This window comes from Triplophysa dalaica, chromosome 12 (genome assembly GCF_015846415.1).
Source record: "Triplophysa dalaica isolate WHDGS20190420 chromosome 12, ASM1584641v1, whole genome shotgun sequence".
In the NCBI taxonomy this organism is placed as follows: Eukaryota; Metazoa; Chordata; class Actinopteri; order Cypriniformes; family Nemacheilidae; genus Triplophysa; species Triplophysa dalaica.
In genome coordinates, this window is record NC_079553.1 from 7,005,748 (window position 1) to 7,024,616 (window position 18,869).

Sequence of the window (18,869 nt, forward strand, 5' to 3'; positions counted from 1 at the left end):
ATTGACGCGATAACGCGATTAAGTCACAGTTTATAACTATGATTTCCTCCGGCTTTTGCTGCAAAAAACCTTTAGTCTCCGCCATTCCGAGCCTGTTTCCTTCCGTCTCTGGCTTGTCTTTAGTTTGACCTTTAGTTACCCGACACTAATATTGACGTAATTGTCATGGTAACAGGATCCCGCCTTCTACGTGCGGCCGTGTGCGTTCATGAAAGTTGCTGATGATGGAGGGGGAAAAGGAATCTATTCGCATTGAGATAAAAAAGGTCGAAACGTTGTGTAGTAATATGACATTGATATTCAACTTTGTAAATCTACAACTCAACAGTCGAGGAAAAATAACTGCTTGCGTGAAGATTGAAACAAAAATTGTTGAACACGATGACCTTTATTCGGAAGTGCGTTAACGCTGTACAGGAGCATTTAAATACATATTATGCAGTTAATTCAACATTGGTATTGTGTACACACATACAACATAAAAACAATATGAGAAACAAAATACATATTTATAACAGCATAAGTTTTTCCTGTAATACATTTTTTACATATTGGTAAATGCACCAACTGTCAGGTTATATCCAAACCTGTTCATTCTCTAGCTTAAAACTGAAATGATAAATGCGATAACGATTTACTATTCCGATACTCTAAGACCACATTGGCTCACTCACTTTAAGCTTTGTCATTAAATTAGCATAATCACCTGTGTGTGTTATTGCTAATTAACACCAATGCTATAAATAGGTTTTGTAGGCAAGAAAGAGACAAAAAAGGATGTGTAGTCAGCGTCAGTTTTGGCATAGCTTGTGTCAAATTCTCTCCAAACATGTATGCGTGACGTCATGTGTGTGTATATAGGTTAAGATAATGTATGTCTGGCTCTCAGGCAGTCAGTTCAATGGCATGTTCCTCCTCCCCGTCTCCTCGGTTTGCCCGAATCTCCATGAGAGTGTGGGCAAATTTGCTCCAGTCCTCTGTGTGTGGCGCGGCTAACTGCTAAAATAGAGATTTCACACATTGTTAGATTGATAATTTCAGTGGTAGAGCAGAGAAGTGGTAATAACTTGACACATTATCGTTGACTGGCATTGTTTGATTTGTTTATATCTGCCTATGAGTGCATCAACACATTCATCCAAATTTAAGAGAATGACTTATTTCTCCAAGCACAACATAAGCATAATTACCTCTCCAACATCGTAAATCCAAACACGACCTTCGGAATCACCCACTGCTATCTCTCTGCCCCCTGATGCCCATCTGACCCGGTTGAGGGCACATCCCCCTTCCACTGTCACACTTGCAGATGGCACCTGGTTAACACGGAAAATATTGACATAATAACAATTTAACTGTCATCTGTATCTACCTCAAGCACACAACGACAAAGGATAAATCAACAAGAAAAGACAATTTGCATACAAATGTGATATTGATGAATTATGAAATTTTGCAGAGTTAAATTTTGCAGCATCAAATATTGTGATATGGAACCTGCAAAAGTGCAAACAGATAAATTACATTTAGCAAAAGTAATCTTATTGTGTGGCGATCCATTAATATAGATGAATAAAGAACCGAAAATAAACTAAAGAATACAATGAATGGTTGTTTGGGCCTTCTGACCTCGGTATAGTTGTTCAGATTCCAAAGGTCCAAGCGACCCATGCCGTCCACTGTAGCAAAGACGGCTGGATGTACAGGAGACCACATTACATCGTACACATAGTCTGCATTGTCTTCAAAGGAATAGAGGGGCTTGTTATGCTACAACAGAAAAGAGAAGAAACACAAATGTCATAACATAATATATTATGCATAAAATTATGGAATATAATTAATAATGTTATGGAAAACAATTGAAATATGTATAAACCATATGTTTACGTACCTTGGTTGACCACAGTTTGACAGTCCAGTCAAATGATGACGTGGCAAAGAGATGGGAGAAGTCAACTGGTCCCACAGCATTATGACATGTGATTCCAGTCACAGGTCCTTGATGCCCATCAAACACTTCACCAATACCAGCCTTACTACATCAGACCAGACATGCAAGATTTGGTAATGAGCAAAGTTGTTACATTCACAGACATGATTTAAAGAGATTATGATGTTCTTGTTTTAATTTTTTCTTTTGATGTTATTCTGCCCTGCCTTCTATTCTTTATCTTCTGTCTCTTAAAGGGATAGTTCACCCAAAAAATGAAATTTCTGTCATCATTTACTTACGCTCAGATTGTTCCAAACCTGTATAAAACTCTTTGTTCTGCTGAACATATTTGGAAGAATGTCAGTAACAGATGTCATCCCCAATGTTCTGCCATCATAGGGAAAATAAATACTATTAGAGTAAATGGGAGATGAGATTTGTTTGTTTAATGACATTCCTCAAAATATCTTCCGTTGTGTTCACCAGACCAAAGAAATGTATACAGATTTGGAACGATCTGAGAGTGAGTGACCGATGACAGAATTAAAATTTTGGGTGAACTATCCCTTTAATACCTCCAAGAGTGACGCATGTAATTGTTTCTCGCTGTGCCTGGTGAGGCAGTGAGAAAGACATGACGGGAGAACATAGCAGCTGAGGAGTTGTAGTCTCAAGCGGGCTTTAAAAGTTGGCCTTGTACTTTCAAACTATTTTGGGTCTCCTGTTCTGAAGTTAATGTGTGTTTTGTTTTATATTAAGATTCATGGAGTTCGCGATGAAGCATCTCACTAATATGATCCAAGAGATCAGTTTATTCTCATTATATATCAAAATCAACCTCTTTTCACACAATCCCAGGGTGAGACCAAATAAAGGAGTGTTCACCAAACTGGAAAGGTGTGAAGAGATTTAAGGTAAGGCATGAAACCCTAAGATTATTATTACATTATGTGCATGGGTGTGTCCATGAGATTTTTCAGTAAAGACTTTTTAAGGTCCATTAAATATTTTGATCCTGGAACCACTGACCTTCCATGGCGGGAAGCTGTGTAAACTGTGCCCTCCTCACATCCTACAACAAAGTTATTCACATCACCTGCAGGGAAGCCCATACAAGTTACAGCTACAGGCTTTGACTTGTTGTAGATCAGCTCCATACTTTCCTGTTATCACGACAGACATACAATGAATTGTTTAATATCAGCCAAATCTCAAAACAGAAATGAAATACAAATGCTTTTGTGGTTTATGCACACCTGAGGCTGTGACAGCATGTCCAGACTCCAGGAGCACATCTTGCCATCTGTTGATACTGTGATCAGGTTGTTTGCATTTTGTGTTCCAACCACATTCACACAGTACACAGGATGCTGTAGAAATTCGAAAGATAACACACTGAATAAGTAATAGAATTAACCAAATATACTTTCAGATGAAAATGTGCTTCTTACAGTATGTGCAGAAGCAGACAGTGGTGTCCTTTGCACCGGGGTCCTTCTGTGGCTTCGATTGTCCCACAGTGCTATCTGCCCTGAGTAAGTGCCTCCAATCACCAAGTTAGGATGAAACTGAGCAAAGCCCACTGACATCACAGACGACTGTTAGAGAAAGCCATAAAATACATTGTCAAAGTTACCAATAACTATGTTAATGGTTTATGACGTTAATGGAAAGATGAATTCAGCTCGCTCTCTTTACTGGTAGGCTACCACTATGTGATTGAGTGCAGTCAATAAGCTAAACAATGGGAATGAATTTATCAGTGGGGTTCATTAGTGGTGCAAAAACAGAATTACGTACATTAGTGAAGAACACTTGTGCATTTTAAGAAAAGATACTGAATTACAATTTAAGCTTGTTCATTACATGGTCATTAAACAAACAATTAAATGAAAAGTATTTGCAAATTGGAGTATTTGCAGCAGAATGAAATGTAATGTTATTTAAGCTATTTCAATGAGAACAATTGGAATTCAAACCTGACAGTGGAATATGTACTCTGGGGTTGTCTTTTTAAACTTCATGTTCCAGACCAACACAACTCCATCCGGCTCATGAGGTGCATCCTCATTGGTGTTGTACGAGGCCACTAATAACTCGGGATACTAGAGAAAAAAACATGTGAGAAGAAATATAAAAACAAAAGTTTGCTTATTAGTTATACGTTAAAAATGAACTAACATGTTTCGACCTAGCCGTAGCATGTTTGGAATTGTGGCCATTATTGCATAAACACTAAGCATGTTTGCACTGAAAAAAACGTATAGGTTATAGGTGGTGTCAAAGCTAACAGTCATGGACTAAAATCCGTCATTCGGTCTTGTCATTTCAGAATACCATTTTTTTATGTTAGTACAAATAATGTACCTGTGGTGACCAGTCAAGAGATGTGACAACTCGATGTTTGGACCAATGCTCATCATAGAAATGTCGATTAAAAGACAAGTTTGATCCAGCTTGCATATCCCTAATAAGAAAACAAACCTTTTCATTGTGATACAATCTAAAATAGTGATTTAGTAAATACCATAATTATAGCTATGGAACATGACTAAAATTCTCATTTTAAAGCGGTGTGTATGACTATCATATAAAGACTCTGACCCTTCTTTGTCCTCCATATCACGGCCACTGTAGTCAAAGAAAATGTCTGTATCCTCAGCCAGGACTCTCTCTACTACACGGATGCTTCGGTCGAAGAAAAGCAGGAAATCCCCCGAGTGAATAATCTGTTCTTTCTCCTCATTGGTCAGTTCTCCAGGAGGAACTAAAGAACACATAATCATTCAATGTGTTATGCTCCATGGTAAAACCTCATATTTCTTCATAATATAATCAAATAATTGTAAACATTCTTGCCTTTCTCAGTCTCCTGAGGTGTTTCCTCCTCTAGTTGCTGTGGCACAGGCTCAGGTTTGGTCACCAATAACTCCTCATCTTCCTTCTCTATTGGAAATATTGTGGAAGCCTTAAATGGTTAGGTCAGCATAATAGCATCTGTTTAGCAATTTCATTTGTTAGTACACTTTATCAGTTAAATTGAAATGTTATTTCAAATACTCCGAAATATTTGATCCTTAACTTTTACCTTCAGACTGATGAGGTGCGACAGGAGTCTGTGTCTCTTTAGAATATGTCACCAGTTCTTTTGGCATGAAGTCAATCTGAACTATTTTTGATGCACCAAGCCTTTGCATCCTGCACCTAGAAAAGTAAGTCAAGATGTGAAGCATTTTTCTTTTTAATCATATATAAACTGCTTCTGGTTACTGGGTGGCAATCTCACCCATGCATAGAATCAGCGAGAAGCTGAAGAGCTGAGGGGTCTGTATCCCACTGCAATGTCCTGGAGAAATCAAAAGAATACAAGATATAATGATTTAGAGAGATGAAAGCTTCCACGATTAGGTCCTGGATCATAAGCAGAGGTCCATAACCCTCTTTCATGCATGACATGAGATCATGAGATTCAGTGTAATTTAGATAAAATACTGGGGGACAATATGATTGAACAGCAAGGTAAAACATAATCACGTCCACTGATGGGTGATTTATCAACTAATGCCAGAACCTACACACAAACAACGATAACATCAACATTTCTCCTTACCGATATCTGATGTCCCCATCAAAAGATGAAGGGAAAAGGAAAAACAGACTTAGATTTAAAAAGAAACTGCTTAGAAGAAAAATTATATTTGCGCTAAACGGATAAGATATTATGTTAGTAGTAGAATACTCTCAACTTAAAAAATGTATGTCTCTCATTTCATACCTTCCCGCTGTCCCTCCATCTATGGACTCCTGACTTCCCGTTTCACTGGGTGGGCTCACTGATTGCGAAGAGGGAGACATATGGGTTGGGACTAAATAATGAAAATAACAGGTATCCCATGTTAAAAGCTGCAGTGGCTGCACTGATGGAGAGCAGTGGCAGACACAGACAAATTAAAATGAACAGAATGAATTAAAGTGGTCAAATCATAAAGAAACAAAATCCAACAGGAAAAACAACAGGAGAAATTGTCAAGTGAATTCTACTGTAAATGTTGCTATGAATACATGTAAAATTACTAAATTTTTATTTTACTTCAACATTAACATTGAATATCTCTAATAAAAAATTCTACATTTTGTTCCAGAATACAATTTGTCCAGTCGTGCTTGTTTTGGGGATGAAAATGAAATTAAACTGTGGAACTGGTTCGGAACTAGAAACTATCAATTTGGATGCCCTAAGAGAAACAAACAAATCTAAACAAAATAAAATCTTATCATGTTTAAATCTAGCGAAGCCCAAAAGAGGATGACAAAAGGCATTCTTACAACAATCAAAAATGTAGAGCCTATATGTAAAAATGCAATATGCTATGGACGATTGCCATACATCTATAGAATACAGCAATAACCCTTTATGCCCTATAAATTAGTTCAAAACAAAACAATAAAGCAGAGCATCACTGAATGAAGCTTCAAGCCCTACTAAATGGCCACTTTACAATTACAAGTTATGCACAAATAAAGCATTTACTTCTAAGGGTTCTAAATGAAATGTAAAAAAGTTCTCTTTTGCATAATACAGACCAAAAAGGATTCCCTACATCATTTCACTCAATCGGGTGGCACGCACAAACATGTAACTCACACATGTGCATGCACAGACAAAGGTGTTTGTGCTGTATCAGGTACCTAAAGGTGGCTCTGGTGAAATTCCAATGCTCTGCAACAAAGCTTCTGTCTCCCGTCTCTTTCTGTCCAGATCGGAGTCTTCAGACACATTCTCTGCTCTCTGTAGCGTCTCAGACTGCATCACACATCAGTCATTGTTTTACTGAATTCTTGAAACATATATTTGCTGTTTATAAAACAGACATGAAGTTGAAACAGCACTAACCTCTTTCTTTTTTCTCTCTTCCTCCTTTTTCTTTTTCTCTTCTCGAATCTGGGCTAAGCGCTGTTTTTTGCGCTCAAGCTCAGCTTTCAGGTCACTTCTATCCGTCATCTTCTATGTGGTTTAATCTATGTATAGTATGGACAGTTCTGTTTAATATTGGTAGCAAAGCATGCATTTTGATATTCTTTAAAATACCCAAATGGATGTGACACACAAATCAGCCTTTCTTAGATAGCCAAATCATACAGGCAATACCTAAGATATATTTCTGCATGTGTTGTATAGTGCTGTATTTTATTTTACAAAATAGATGACAGCCAAAATTACAGCCTATAATTTGACTTGAAAAATTATGCAAAATATGTATGTAAAGAAGGAATGATCTCATTTAGTTCTGGCAAGAACATGATTAAGCCTATAAAGAATACTTATCATGGTATTTGCAGATCTACACTAAGGATTTGACATGAAATTATACATCTAGATGTACACTTATGACATTTATGAGGCCAATTAGTTTAACAGGCAGTAAATATGTCATGATATTATGATATAGTACCACGATATTGCGATTGCAACTCAACATAGAATACAGAACATATAACAATGTTATGATAAAATTCTACAGAACAGAATAATATAAAATACAGAAACGTCGGGAAACATAGAATTTATTTTAAAGCACAATGTAAAACAACAAAACGACAATAGGCTACCTGTGAAATGATAATTAACAAATTAACAAATATTTCAAAAATAAGAATGCAAGTAGCCTATAATCTGATCGTGTATTTCACAAGCAAAAATATAGCTAATAGACAGTATAAATAAAAATGTACTGCTGTTCATTAACAAGAGGATGGCGTTACATTTAATTTAATTAATACATCCATCCATCAATGTTGTCCGCAACAAAGGCTGTTGCAGGCTATAAAATCAAATGCAACAATTGAACAATCCGTTACCTTTGCTTATCTCGAATGCTTCTTGTGATGTTTCGCCTAAATTAGGAAATACCAGTCTAAACATCCATGCAGTAGCTTTAAAATCTAGATAAAACACAAAGCATCACCGGTTCACTTCTCGAGTCTCATCAGCACCCTAAGCCGGAAGTACCCAGATGACACGTCATCATCACCTCCCAGCAACAGCGGGAAACGTGCTGAGGACTGCGTTTAAACCTGCTTGAGTAACGCACACCGCCTACATTTCTTAGTGGCCATAATGTCTAAAACGATTTCTGTGTAGAAATTGTTAGCTAATTTATACATATTGATGACTTTTATACAAAAAAATTAAATAGGTTCTCGTTTTCTTAGCTTGTTCTTGGAATCGAACCAACCATCATACACTGATTTGGTGTTGTTAAATACACCAATTTAAATGCGAACACATTCAAAAATATTGTCATAATACAACATTTTATTTAAAATTGCATTTTCAATTTAAAATACAAAACATAAAAAATACAACTGACAATGTTTGCAATAACAATACATCAATTAATAAAATAACATTATGAATTTAATTGAACAAAAAAAATCTCTAAATATAAATAATTTAATCAAAACATCACAAAAACAAGAATAGCAATTCTACACTGACAGTGGCACTTGGAATGTTTAAAAACTAAAACTTTTAGTTTAACAAGGTGTAGTGTCATTTTAAAGCAAGGACAACATCTTGTACCGTCTAAAAACATTTTCTTTTTGAAGTCACATTAGTTCCGTCCAGGTGGTGATGGTGTGGGCAGTGAGTGTATGGAGCTGGTTGAGGGTGAGGTAAAGTCAGTCGCTCTCGCTCTGGCTGTTATTTTCTTTCTCAGTTCTCTGATTTCCTGCATCAACTCCCGTTCCTTACAGTCAAGCTCGCCACGTCCACGATCTAAAGAAACTAAAACCCAAAGCATACAATTTTAAAAGGCAATCAGTTATTACTAAAGTCACAAAACCTTTGTGTGATAAAGAGGCTGAAATACAAGTTATTCACATCAAATCTTGACATGCGTTCTTTTTTTTGGTGAAACACTTCCTCAAGATCTCTCATAAGTCATAGCACTTACAGTATGAAGAATCATCTGATGCAGACTTATGATTCATGGTGGTGTGCAACAGCCCTCTGGATGAGCAAGGAGATCTGAACCTCTTATTCTTCTGATGATCTATAAACACAGAAAACTCCCTTTCAACACATTGCACCTTGAGGCCTGAAACTACCCACTAAACAACTATTATTAAATGTTAGTGCGAGTTAATTTTTGGAGACTTCCATCTTAACTTATTTCTGTCTGACAAAAAAGGACTTTATATACACAACTGAAATGTAAATAAAAAGTATGTCAACATGATACATTTTGTTACAAAATAAAGTATTCAAGTGTGAACTCACTCTGTGAATCCTCAAGACTCTTTTGCAGTTTGTTGTAATGTTGCTCTTCTGTTTCCTGAAAGATAAGTGAAGTCCGGTGGGCGTTTACAGCTGTGGCCGTCTGTCTTTTCTCCACTAGTTCAGCTTGTTTAGCTACAACATCATCCCACTGAGACCAAGGGCACAAACTTCAAGTTATGATGTCAAAAATATTTTCAAGACACATCTACCTCTACTTATTATATCAAGCAAATTGACTACATGTTATAATTTACCTGCTTTCCTTCCACTTCCTGCATTAGATGGAATATTTCCTCTTCCTTAGCACGTGTTTGTTTCCCCAGGTACGCTAACTGCTCTTTCTGCTTTTCGTGCCCCTCCTCTGCTCCGTTCAATCGCCTAATCATCTCAGCCTGCCAATCAGTATCCACCTTCATCTGTCCCACCTCTGCCAAAGACTCTTCAAGCATCTGACAGTTTGATTTCTTGTCATTAGTTTCAACAAAATATATTCCAACACACAAGTTTGTTATTAAGAAGAAAGGAAATGCGAAAAACATACAGGAGAAGTGGACTAGAGGACAGCAGAGTTTAATCTTTGAATCTGTCATCTCCTGCCAAAAGTAAAAAGATGGATGTACCCGCTTGTTGGACTGGTTGAGATCGGCATCTGTCTGAGTGGGGTTTTGAAATGCAGAACCTTCCATCTCAGCCCTGCGTCTCCTTGTTTCCAACTCGGCTCTCACCTCCTGACTTACACACTCCTGCTCCCTTGCCAGTTGCTAGAACACAAAACACGATAATTATCAGGCAGTGCATATACAACATGCAAGAATTTGTCAAGATAATACAAGTTTTTGTCTGGACTGACCTGTTCAAACATTTGTCTCTTTGCATCCAGCTCCATCTGTCTCACTTCTATATCATGAACGGCAACAGCCGTCTCCTGATCTCTCAGGGCCATCTAAATATAACACAAATGACAAAATACAACTTTTCAATATGGGTTTCCATATAGGTTTGCCTATCTATATTAAAAATATGAATAATAAATACATAATGTACATTCGGACGGTCATTAATGCAAAAGAAACCCTGACAGGGTCACGTCAGGAGTCTTTTATCAACAAGTATTTATCTTTATCATAAATAATTGACCAGCTAAATAAGGAAAATATTAATTTGAGAAGACAAAGTGTACTGCGAGAGACACTTTCACAAACGTTTTTTTATTCATTATAACAAGATTGAACTGAATGTTGTGACCAATCAGAAATGAGAATTCCACAGAGCCGTCCAATTAAAAATCTATATACATTCACCTAAAGGATTATTAGGAACACCATACTAATACTGTGTTTGACCCCCTTTCGCCTTCAAACTGCCATAATTCTACATGGCTCGATTCAACAAGGTGCTGAAAGCATTCTTTAGAAATGTTGGCCCATAGTGATAGGATAGCATCTTGCAGTTGATGGAGATTTGTGGGATGCACGAAGCTCCCGTTCCACCACATCCCAGAGATGCTCTATTGGGTTGAGATCTGGTCACTGTGGGGGCCATTTTAGTACAGTGAACTCATTGTCATGTTCAAGAAACCAATTTGAAATGATTCGAGCTTTGTGACATGGTGCATTATCCTGCTGGAAGTAGCCATCAGAGGATGGGTACATGGTAGTCATAAAGGGATGGACATGGTCAGAAACAATGCTCAGGTAGGCCGTGGCATTTAAACGATGCCCAATTGGCACTAAGGGGCCTAAAGTGTGCCAAGAGAACATCCCCAACACCATTACACCACCACCATAATTGCATGAATGAGAAATTGAACAGGTGTTCCTAATAATCCTTTAGATGAGTGTATTTATATAATAGAAAAGGTAAAATGGGAAGTACAAAACAACCTTTCTCTGAATCTCATCATCAAGCCTTTGGAGCTGTATTCTGCGCTGATCCTGTTGGTGCTTAAGGAACCGTCTTTTAGTGGCGTCAATCAGATTGAGTTCCTTCACCTTCAGCTCCCGCTTCATAGCAGCCAATCTGTGCACAGGAAATTACATAAGGTGACTTGTGTGTTTGAAAAAATTGTAAATTGCAAAACTGGATATAGTCCAAGAGAAATCCTACACAATAATAAATACGAGCTACAAAAGGTGCGTTATACCAATGGCACAGATGAACCATTCTGGATCCCCGACCATTTCCTTATAAGAACCTTTCTTTCCAACTTTTTATAGTCTAAAGAACTTTAGTTTCTCCATAAAAAACCTTTTTGAACAGAAAAGTTTTTCTGATGTTCAAGGTTCTTTATGGCACAATTCAAACAAAATGGTTTTTCTTATAGGACATTGTGAAGCACCTTTTTCTAAAAGTGTAAGTAGACAGACAGACCTGGATCTTTGTTGTGCAAGTTTATTCTCCTCTTCCTGTAGAATCCTTCGACGTTGCTCCTCCCCCTGCAGTAGAAGCTCCTGCTGTTTGTACCAGGCCTCAAACTCGGCCTGCTGTCTGACTGCCTCAGCATGCAGCACCTGAACCTCTTGTCTATATAAATAAACAAAATATTTATTAAACGTGCCCTTAAAAGATGCCTATGTATTAACGAAATACAAAAATACTCTTGAAAATATGCTTAAATTTTTGGATAATAATGAGATTAAATTTCTTTAATACTTTTATTCACCTACATGGTGGCTGCTTTGTTTAGATCACATGACCAGGTAAATAACTTTATACCTCAGTAAAACTTTCTATAAGGTATCAGTTCTAATTTCAGTATCCACATATTTTTTTTTAATGGTGTGATAGTAAAAGTATAGGTTATACTTTATATAAACGTAATGTAACATTAGTAAATGCATTAGGTAACATGAACTAAGATTAATAAATGCTGTAAAAGTATTGTTAGTTCATGTCATAAATTAATGTAACTAATTATCAACAAATGTAAATCGGATTACACTTTATTTTAAGTGTTACAGTGTAATTATATATTTAAGTACTGAATTGTTACCAAAATATGTACTCCATTTAATGTTGCCATTGTTAGAAGCCCACATGGTATTCATTTAAAAAATAAATATAAAAGTTGCACCTTTCCCTCAGATATTCTACTTCTTGCTGACGGATCTTCTCACGTTCCTGGGACTGATACTCCACTACGAAGGTGGGATATTTGTTGAAGATGGGGTACTGGCCCTGTGTCAATGGTTCAAAGTCACTCAGCACGGAGCTGGGATGATTGTCTGCAGGTGTGCTGTCCATCAACCGATAGGTTTCCTTTAGCATGGCACCAATATCCAAACTATTCCGATGATGGAAAAAGTACTGTATTTGAAATTAACACAAGTGTATATCAATGAAAGCAAGAAAGAAAGAACACCAGTGAGATTGACTCTATAAAAACACTTGTAATACACAAACAAAGAACATTTCTAAGTAATACCTCAAAGTCTTTTTTGTCAGTACACAGCAGTAATGGTGTTCTGCAGCAGGTTACATAAGCCACCACAGCCATCAGAAGGAAAGAGGGATGATTGGAGAAAACATTGTCAAATAGTTTCAGCCACTCTTCTCTCATCAATACTTCAGAGAACAGCGTCTCCAGAAGGGGCCATGCATACATCTGCAGACAGAAAACGTGTGTGAGGCTTTGCACAATATTTGTTTGAAGATAGATTGCTCTACAACTATCAATACGAAGATCTTTTACCTGTGAGGTAACGCCACATGTGACGAAATGCTGAAGCAGTTCTTTATCATGATGGGCCAGAACATTCTCAGCCAGGTTAAGCACATTAAGCGGAGGGTTGGGAAAGTACTCGAACCAGTGCTGGCACCAGTTTCCTGTAAAAGAACCAGACTGGATGAATTATCAAATTACTGCAAATGGGATCATCGGTACATCACCCAGTTTCACACTGCAGCCTTCACTTACCGATGACAGTGGCCACAACTTCAAAGCAGATCATAGGATTGTTCTGGAACAGCTTGACGAATGGAAAGGCCAGCAGGGGGAGATAATCTGTCTCGCCAAAAACGGCGGCCCAGTGAGCAAGAGCAGATAGCACCCTGTCAGGTTACAAATAAAAGGACATCATGTCATTCAAGATTCTGTAAACATTAAATGTTCCTGTCAATTCAAACCAGTTTTTTTTTTCAATTATATATTTTTCTAGCTCCTGAAGGGCATTATAAATGAAAGATAAAAATGTTCACTCATCAATCTGTTCAAAACCTGACAACACAGTTGTCTTCAGTGTGCAAAGATGGATCTCAACATCTTACAGTCAATGTTAAGAGGGATCAAATTTGTATAAGATGCTGGAAAAATTGAGGCTGTAATCTTTTATGTACTCTATGGCAGTAACATCAACAATTGAATTGGCAATCAATGTCGTGTTTACCTCTGTAGGCCTCTCTGTAGTTTGTGGCTTTTGATGGGGTACCGTTCTTGAAGGCACAGGTATGCTGAGTGAAGGCCTTTGTCGGTCAGACTGCTAAAAGCTGCATGATTCTCCGGCAGATGCAACAGAGAACGCCAAATAAACATCCTGTTCAAAACAAACAAAACCCACACTATTTTTCACAAGACTGAACATTTTAAAATCAACTAAACATAATTGTTTTAAACACATTTTTCTGGTACCTGTATTTGTCTGGGTACTCTCCAAACGCTCTCAACAGACCTTGTAATCTTTTCTTGTTTAGGCCATTGGGCAAATCATTCTAAAGATTGTTATTAGATATAACATCAGAAATTAGAATTTATTTAAACTACAAGCAGTGTAAACATGAAAAACAACAAACCTCTTTGTCATCCATTGCAGAAACAGCAAGCGTTGGAGTACCTTTGGGTTGATTTCGACGCCCTGATGTTTTGACATGACGCTGACCTGCTCCAGTGTGCACCTTTACTTTCAAAGAAGATCCCTCGCTTATGTTGTTTTTAGTTACCATTTTCAACAAAGGCTGGGGTGGCTACAAATACAATTGTGGTTTTATTTTGAGAAAGAAAAAATATTCGGTAGCAACAGAGGGTTGAAAAATGGAATTTACCTTACTGATTTCTGGGCTAAGACTTCGCACTTCATAGATTTTAAGAGCACCACTGTCCACCACGGCAACAATATGGTGGCCTTTAGGACAAAAGCTTGCAGAGGTGATAGCATCCTCATAAGAACCTATTTCAAAGAGCTGCTTGCAAGTCTGAATGTTTAGGAAGCGCATGATGCCATCTTGACTTAAAACACCCAGAGTCTGACAAGAGACAAGTTCAAAAGTTTCAACACTATGCAACTCTTACCAATACAATAAATAAAAAATGCATGCAGATGTTTTCAATGTTGCATGCTAGTCATGTGTACCTGATTGGATCCGCCATCAAAACTATCAAGGAGGAAATCCAGATGTCTGACTGTCTTAACTTTCAAAGGCATCTGAACAACTCTCAAGAGCTGTTGGCTGTCCAGGCACCACAAATGCACCAAGTTGGAGCGTCCAGCAGCTGCAAGCGTTTTCCCATCTCTGTGAAGAAACAATGCACATTACATACATGCACTCAAGCGGAAGACACACCAAACGCTCAGGTCATAAGAGCAATAATCTTACTGTGTGACAGCATACGTCCTGTAATGTATTCGGGGCCCATCCTGTGGAACAGGCAACTGATACTTGCAAACAAGAGTGTCGCAGTCCCAAGCAAAAATGGAGTCATCACTGAAGCAGCTGAGAATGGTGTTGCTGCGGGGTAGGAAGAACACCTTAAACATGACAAAACACAAGTATGAGACAGCGAAAAACAAAGTGTGTGAATAATTGGTTTGGGATCAGTTTGTTTTGTGATGTCAAACCTTTTGTATGCCAACTGACTGACGAACATTGAGCTTCCTTTTTCTCTGGAAAGTGTCAAGGTTCCAGAGCTGTGCCGTGTCTGAAGATGTGCTGATGGCGAAGGTGCCTGAACTGTGGACAGACAGTGAAGAAACAGCACCCTCGTGACCCCGCATCCAGCTTACCAGCTGTCTGGTGTCTGGAACAATAGATGGGTGATGTTAGAAAACGTTATTTTAAATGTTTCAATGTATAAAAACAGACATCTTTTACCCTTGTCAAAGCACTTTATGGAGTAATCGGCAAGGGCAACCAGGAACTCGGTCGTTCTTCTCAAGTTGAAAGCTAAGGTAGTACAGGCTTGACTTGTTTTCTGGACCAGCTTAAATCTGTGCAAAGCAGTAAGTGTTAAAACCGTGCAGATGACTTGACAAATCAAAAGAAACGTTGTATAGGCCTACTACACCTGTTTCTGCTTATGTCAAACACATAAATATTGCCATGGTGGTCTCCAGCAAGAAACGACTCTCCTGTGGTGTCGAAAGCAACTTGCAGGAATCGAACCGTTTTACTTTGACGAGCAGATGCGCTTCGGATCACAGTAACCAAAACGCTAAAAACATTAAGCAGACATTGAGAAGAAAAACCTTTTCCTTTGGAAAACAAAAGACGTGTCAACATTGTAAAACAGTCATATTGTAAAACCAATCTTAGCAAAAACAGATGTTATTGAACGAACAATAACGTTAGTTAGCTTAACGTTACCCATGTTTTGTCGACGCTAGCTTTCGGTGCCATATTTTCCCTTCTTCTCTTGATCCGATATCTGTAACTTGCATTTTTAGGAGCAAGTGGGACCCTCGTTATCACAACAAACGCCGCAGACCTGCTAGGAAACAGCCTCCCGCCTTACATATGCATCGCAGCGGGAATTTAAGTGATAGCAAGCAGTGGGCATAAGTTTATTAAACTATGTTCCACTGCAATACTCATTATTTCATTCTAGTCTCGTGTTAAGATCACTTTATCTACGGGACAAAATAAGTTTTTAGAATAATTGATTTGTTCAATTGTACAGTGATTCAAACGTGGAACCGATGAGACCTAAGATTTAGTTAGAGGAAGTGACGCATGTAAACAATTCTTGGCGTTATGGGTATTGGAGTCCTTGAGGTCATGAGGACTAGTGCGATATGCTAAATAATCTTTATTTTGATAAACACTTTAAAAAGTCATAGAAATATACAAATTAAAAAATACATAGCTTTAAAAATATCAAGTGACATTAATAAGTAAACAACCAAGTAAAATGTTATAATAAAAATACATAGATATCACATTTGACTTGAGGTCTAGTTTAGTTGATAAAATAATAATTCAGACGTTATAATTTAAAATACATACATGTACCCAACCCTCACAGGAAAAAAAATGCACGTAGTCTCTCCAGAAACAACATTTGAATACATTAAATCATATCACAGATTTACGTACTAGTAGCTTTCCAGAGTCTTAGAGGCATACATTGAGCATATTTGACCGAATAACTACTGCAACATCAAATCCAAAATAAGCATTTTAAGCTTTTACACTTACATTTACACAAGACTGGAAACAGCTTATACTTTAAAAAAAGCATATACAAGTCTCATAATTTCAAGTAATGCAAAGTCAGCTCCGGAATGGTTCAAACACTTTTGTTTAGCACAAACAAATATTAAGCACTCAAAAACTAAATCGTTCCAGAGCAACCAGTGGAAAGATCATGGTACACATTTTAAGGAAGATAATGTATTATAACGTTTTACAGTGTCAATGTTTAGCAGCACCTACTGAGCACCTCATATGTGAATTTAAGGCATTTGCATCCACTCACACGTGCAAGCCCATGTAGAATCATAGACCAGGCAAACTGAGATGAATCTCTTCAAGCCACCATTTCACATCTTTTAAGCAATAAGCGGTTCTGGTTCAATCTCTGTGTCCTCCTCATCCTCTGAGTTTAAGGTCTCTGTGACTGTCATGCTGTTGTGGTCTCCTATGATGACATATTCTATCTGGGACCTCTCCATGTGAATTTCATTTTGACTTACTGGGTCCGGCGCTGGGATCAGCTGGTCATGGCTCTGACTGTCCTCCATTTCATCTACTGTTTGTAAAAAAGTAGAGTTCATCTTACAAATCGTTTTTATAATGCTATGTTGTTTGATAATTTTAATTTAATTTATACTTTTATTCGCGTTGTATTGTAATTTATTTGATGTCTGTTGAATTTACCCTATGTTCTCGTGAGGTAAAACAAAATAAAAATCTTGAATCTAAACGACTAATAAAAAGATAATTCTCAAAATAACTGTATTAACTGTTCTTATACATTATACAACTTTGTTCTACATAAATATATCAATTACAATGAACTGATCAGACATAGCACGTCATAGCCCTTACATGGAGCAATATAAGTAGAGATGTAGACCTATATTTCTTCCTTCAGAGCTCTTACCATTTATTGCATCATTCTGAGAGAGAAGAGAATGCTGGTCACAGGTAATGCATTGGCGATTGTTGTTTCCAAAAATACAATGTTGCACGGAAGAGTTGTGTATGTTTATAATACAAGTTGGAAATGAAGCTTGTTTTTCTAGAAAAGAGACCAACACAAAGGACACAAGTAATGAGCAAAAACAGGACAGATTACAACAGTCTTAGTAGGAAGTGAGAAATGATGCGGTTTTCCATTACAATGCTTATTTTAGTGAACATGTGTGAGGTAGTCATGTTTGAAGATGAAATGAAGTAATATGAGGAAGTGTCATTGATCCCCCATTCAGTATGAATGGAAAAATATTTCAATACCCTGACCAACACTATGCCACTTCCTATAATGCAAAACTGCTATTAAAAGAATGAGGTGCATCTATTCAGCCCAAGCAAATTATATGTAAATACTACGAGCATTTCAATCGGCTTAACTGAGTTGCAAATCAGTCAGTGGGGTGAATTAATCAAACAATGTATACCTGACGATGGGATGTCTTCTGAGTGGTGATGGTCCTTGTGGCTGAATGGTGCTAAATAACAAAAAATTAAGAATATATGAATGTGGATCATGAACAATGAGTCTTCCTTTAGCATTTGATTTTTAAAAGGTTGTCTAACCTGGATGTCCTGTAACACTTTCATACAACTTCGGGTCACAAATGCCTAGGCATGAAAGGAACGAGGTGCATGCCCTGCGACCTTTCCTAATGACGATCTCCATCAGCTTTGAGGCTTTTCCCACATCTGTGTTCTGAGATGTGACAACTTGTGCTTCATACTCCGTGATCGTGCGCGAACGACACAAACAGCTGGACATCCTCTGGACCAAAAACCCTGTCATACCCTTGCTGAGACATCTTAAATTTCGTTGCAATTGTTTTTCTGTTGGGATAAGAGAACAGGTGTTTGAAATACAGAAACGTACAAAAGCAACAGAATTAACAGCTGTACGTCTATTTACATGTCCAACAATACACGAATAGGTCAAGGGTTTGTTGGTGGAACCTAGTAATTACACCGATAGACAGCTATAGTTACTAGTTCAATTTTTTGTATTTTCCCCCAAACTGTATTATGACAATCGCACATTGAATGTAAGTTAAAAACTTACCAGAGCGTATAACAACGTCGGCGTCCATCTTTCAGAATCACAAATAACACAATCAACCCAAATTTGTAAACTGAGTGAACGCGAAAACGAAACACCGGCTGTTGTAACAGTGATATACGTAGCTGTGCGTACGCGCATGCGCTTTAAAAACGTAGTTTCCCAACAGGAATTCCCCTGTCTATTATTTT

General features: G+C 37.6%; 3 protein-coding genes across 7 annotated transcripts; all 3 read right to left on the reverse strand.

Annotated features, from left to right (window-relative positions):
* Positions 1 to 385: 385 nt before the first annotated feature.
* On the reverse strand, positions 386 to 8,137 carry dync1i1 (dynein, cytoplasmic 1, intermediate chain 1). Of its 5 annotated transcripts, none has more exons than XM_056761965.1 (17): positions 7,796 to 8,137; positions 6,831 to 6,955; positions 6,626 to 6,740; positions 5,712 to 5,769; positions 5,223 to 5,282; positions 5,025 to 5,140; positions 4,796 to 4,882; positions 4,541 to 4,703; positions 4,304 to 4,403; positions 3,916 to 4,041; positions 3,388 to 3,534; positions 3,193 to 3,306; positions 2,966 to 3,099; positions 1,895 to 2,039; positions 1,630 to 1,770; positions 1,191 to 1,316; positions 386 to 999 (listed from the first exon to the last, which is right to left on the reverse strand). In XM_056761965.1, the coding sequence occupies exons 2-17, from the start codon at positions 6,936 to 6,938 to the stop codon at positions 886 to 888; spliced, it is 1,854 nt and encodes a 617-aa protein (XP_056617943.1). In that variant the 5' UTR covers positions 6,939 to 6,955; positions 7,796 to 8,137; the 3' UTR covers positions 386 to 885. The 5 variants fall into 5 exon arrangements, with proteins under 5 accessions (XP_056617943.1, XP_056617942.1, XP_056617941.1 ...); XM_056761964.1 differs by having other exon boundaries at positions 386 to 996; positions 5,712 to 5,802; XM_056761963.1 differs by having other exon boundaries at positions 5,712 to 5,802.
* A 95-nt stretch (positions 8,138 to 8,232) lies between these two features.
* tbc1d31 (TBC1 domain family, member 31) lies at positions 8,233 to 16,138 on the reverse strand. Its single transcript, XM_056761947.1, has 22 exons — positions 15,795 to 16,138; positions 15,496 to 15,642; positions 15,303 to 15,418; positions 15,050 to 15,228; positions 14,808 to 14,959; positions 14,564 to 14,723; positions 14,256 to 14,456; positions 14,007 to 14,177; positions 13,846 to 13,925; positions 13,604 to 13,750; positions 13,135 to 13,268; positions 12,910 to 13,043; positions 12,643 to 12,822; positions 12,292 to 12,524; positions 11,589 to 11,741; positions 11,102 to 11,237; positions 10,069 to 10,161; positions 9,839 to 9,979; positions 9,473 to 9,667; positions 9,219 to 9,366; positions 8,893 to 8,991; positions 8,233 to 8,723 (listed from the first exon to the last, which is right to left on the reverse strand). The coding sequence occupies exons 1-22, from the start codon at positions 15,866 to 15,868 to the stop codon at positions 8,551 to 8,553; spliced, it is 3,246 nt and encodes a 1,081-aa protein (XP_056617925.1). The 5' UTR covers positions 15,869 to 16,138; the 3' UTR covers positions 8,233 to 8,550.
* A 72-nt stretch (positions 16,139 to 16,210) lies between these two features.
* si:dkey-29h14.10 (uncharacterized) lies at positions 16,211 to 18,856 on the reverse strand. The gene is made up of 5 exons (XM_056762004.1): positions 18,682 to 18,856; positions 18,189 to 18,452; positions 18,050 to 18,100; positions 17,533 to 17,670; positions 16,211 to 17,178 (listed from the first exon to the last, which is right to left on the reverse strand). Exons 1-5 carry the CDS (start codon positions 18,707 to 18,709, stop codon positions 16,979 to 16,981), a joined length of 681 nt encoding a protein of 226 aa, XP_056617982.1. The 5' UTR covers positions 18,710 to 18,856; the 3' UTR covers positions 16,211 to 16,978.
* Positions 18,857 to 18,869: the final 13 nt, after the last annotated feature.

What these genes read in the sequence shown, in the direction of transcription:
- tbc1d31 (XM_056761947.1), bottom strand. Translation starts at nt 15,868, where the DNA reads ATGCAAGTTACAGATATCGGATCAAGAGAAGAAGGGAAAATATGGCAC. An exon ending in AGGACGTATGCTGTCACACA is followed by an intron (nt 14,724 to 14,807) that starts GTAAGATTATTG and finishes GTTTCTTCACAG; the next exon opens with AGATGGGAAAACGCTTGCAG. An exon ending in AGTTGTGGCCACTGTCATCG is followed by an intron (nt 13,044 to 13,134) that starts GTAAGTGAAGGC and finishes GTTCTTTTACAG; the next exon opens with GAAACTGGTGCCAGCACTGG.
- dync1i1 (XM_056761961.1), bottom strand. Translation starts at nt 6,938, where the DNA reads ATGACGGATAGAAGTGACCTGAAAGCTGAGCTTGAGCGCAAAAAACAG. An exon ending in CTCGCTGATTCTATGCATGG is followed by an intron (nt 5,141 to 5,222) that starts GTGAGATTGCCA and finishes TTACTTTTCTAG; the next exon opens with GTGCAGGATGCAAAGGCTTG. An exon ending in CTCTTGACTGGTCACCACAG is followed by an intron (nt 4,042 to 4,303) that starts GTACATTATTTG and finishes TTTTTTCTCTAG; the next exon opens with TATCCCGAGTTATTAGTGGC.
- si:dkey-29h14.10 (XM_056762004.1), bottom strand. Translation starts at nt 18,709, where the DNA reads ATGGACGCCGACGTTGTTATACGCTCTG. An exon ending in CGACGTTGTTATACGCTCTG is followed by an intron (nt 18,453 to 18,681) that starts GTAAGTTTTTAA and finishes TTATCCCAACAG; the next exon opens with AAAAACAATTGCAACGAAAT. An exon ending in AAGTGTTACAGGACATCCAG is followed by an intron (nt 18,101 to 18,188) that starts GTTAGACAACCT and finishes TTTGTTATTTAG; the next exon opens with CACCATTCAGCCACAAGGAC.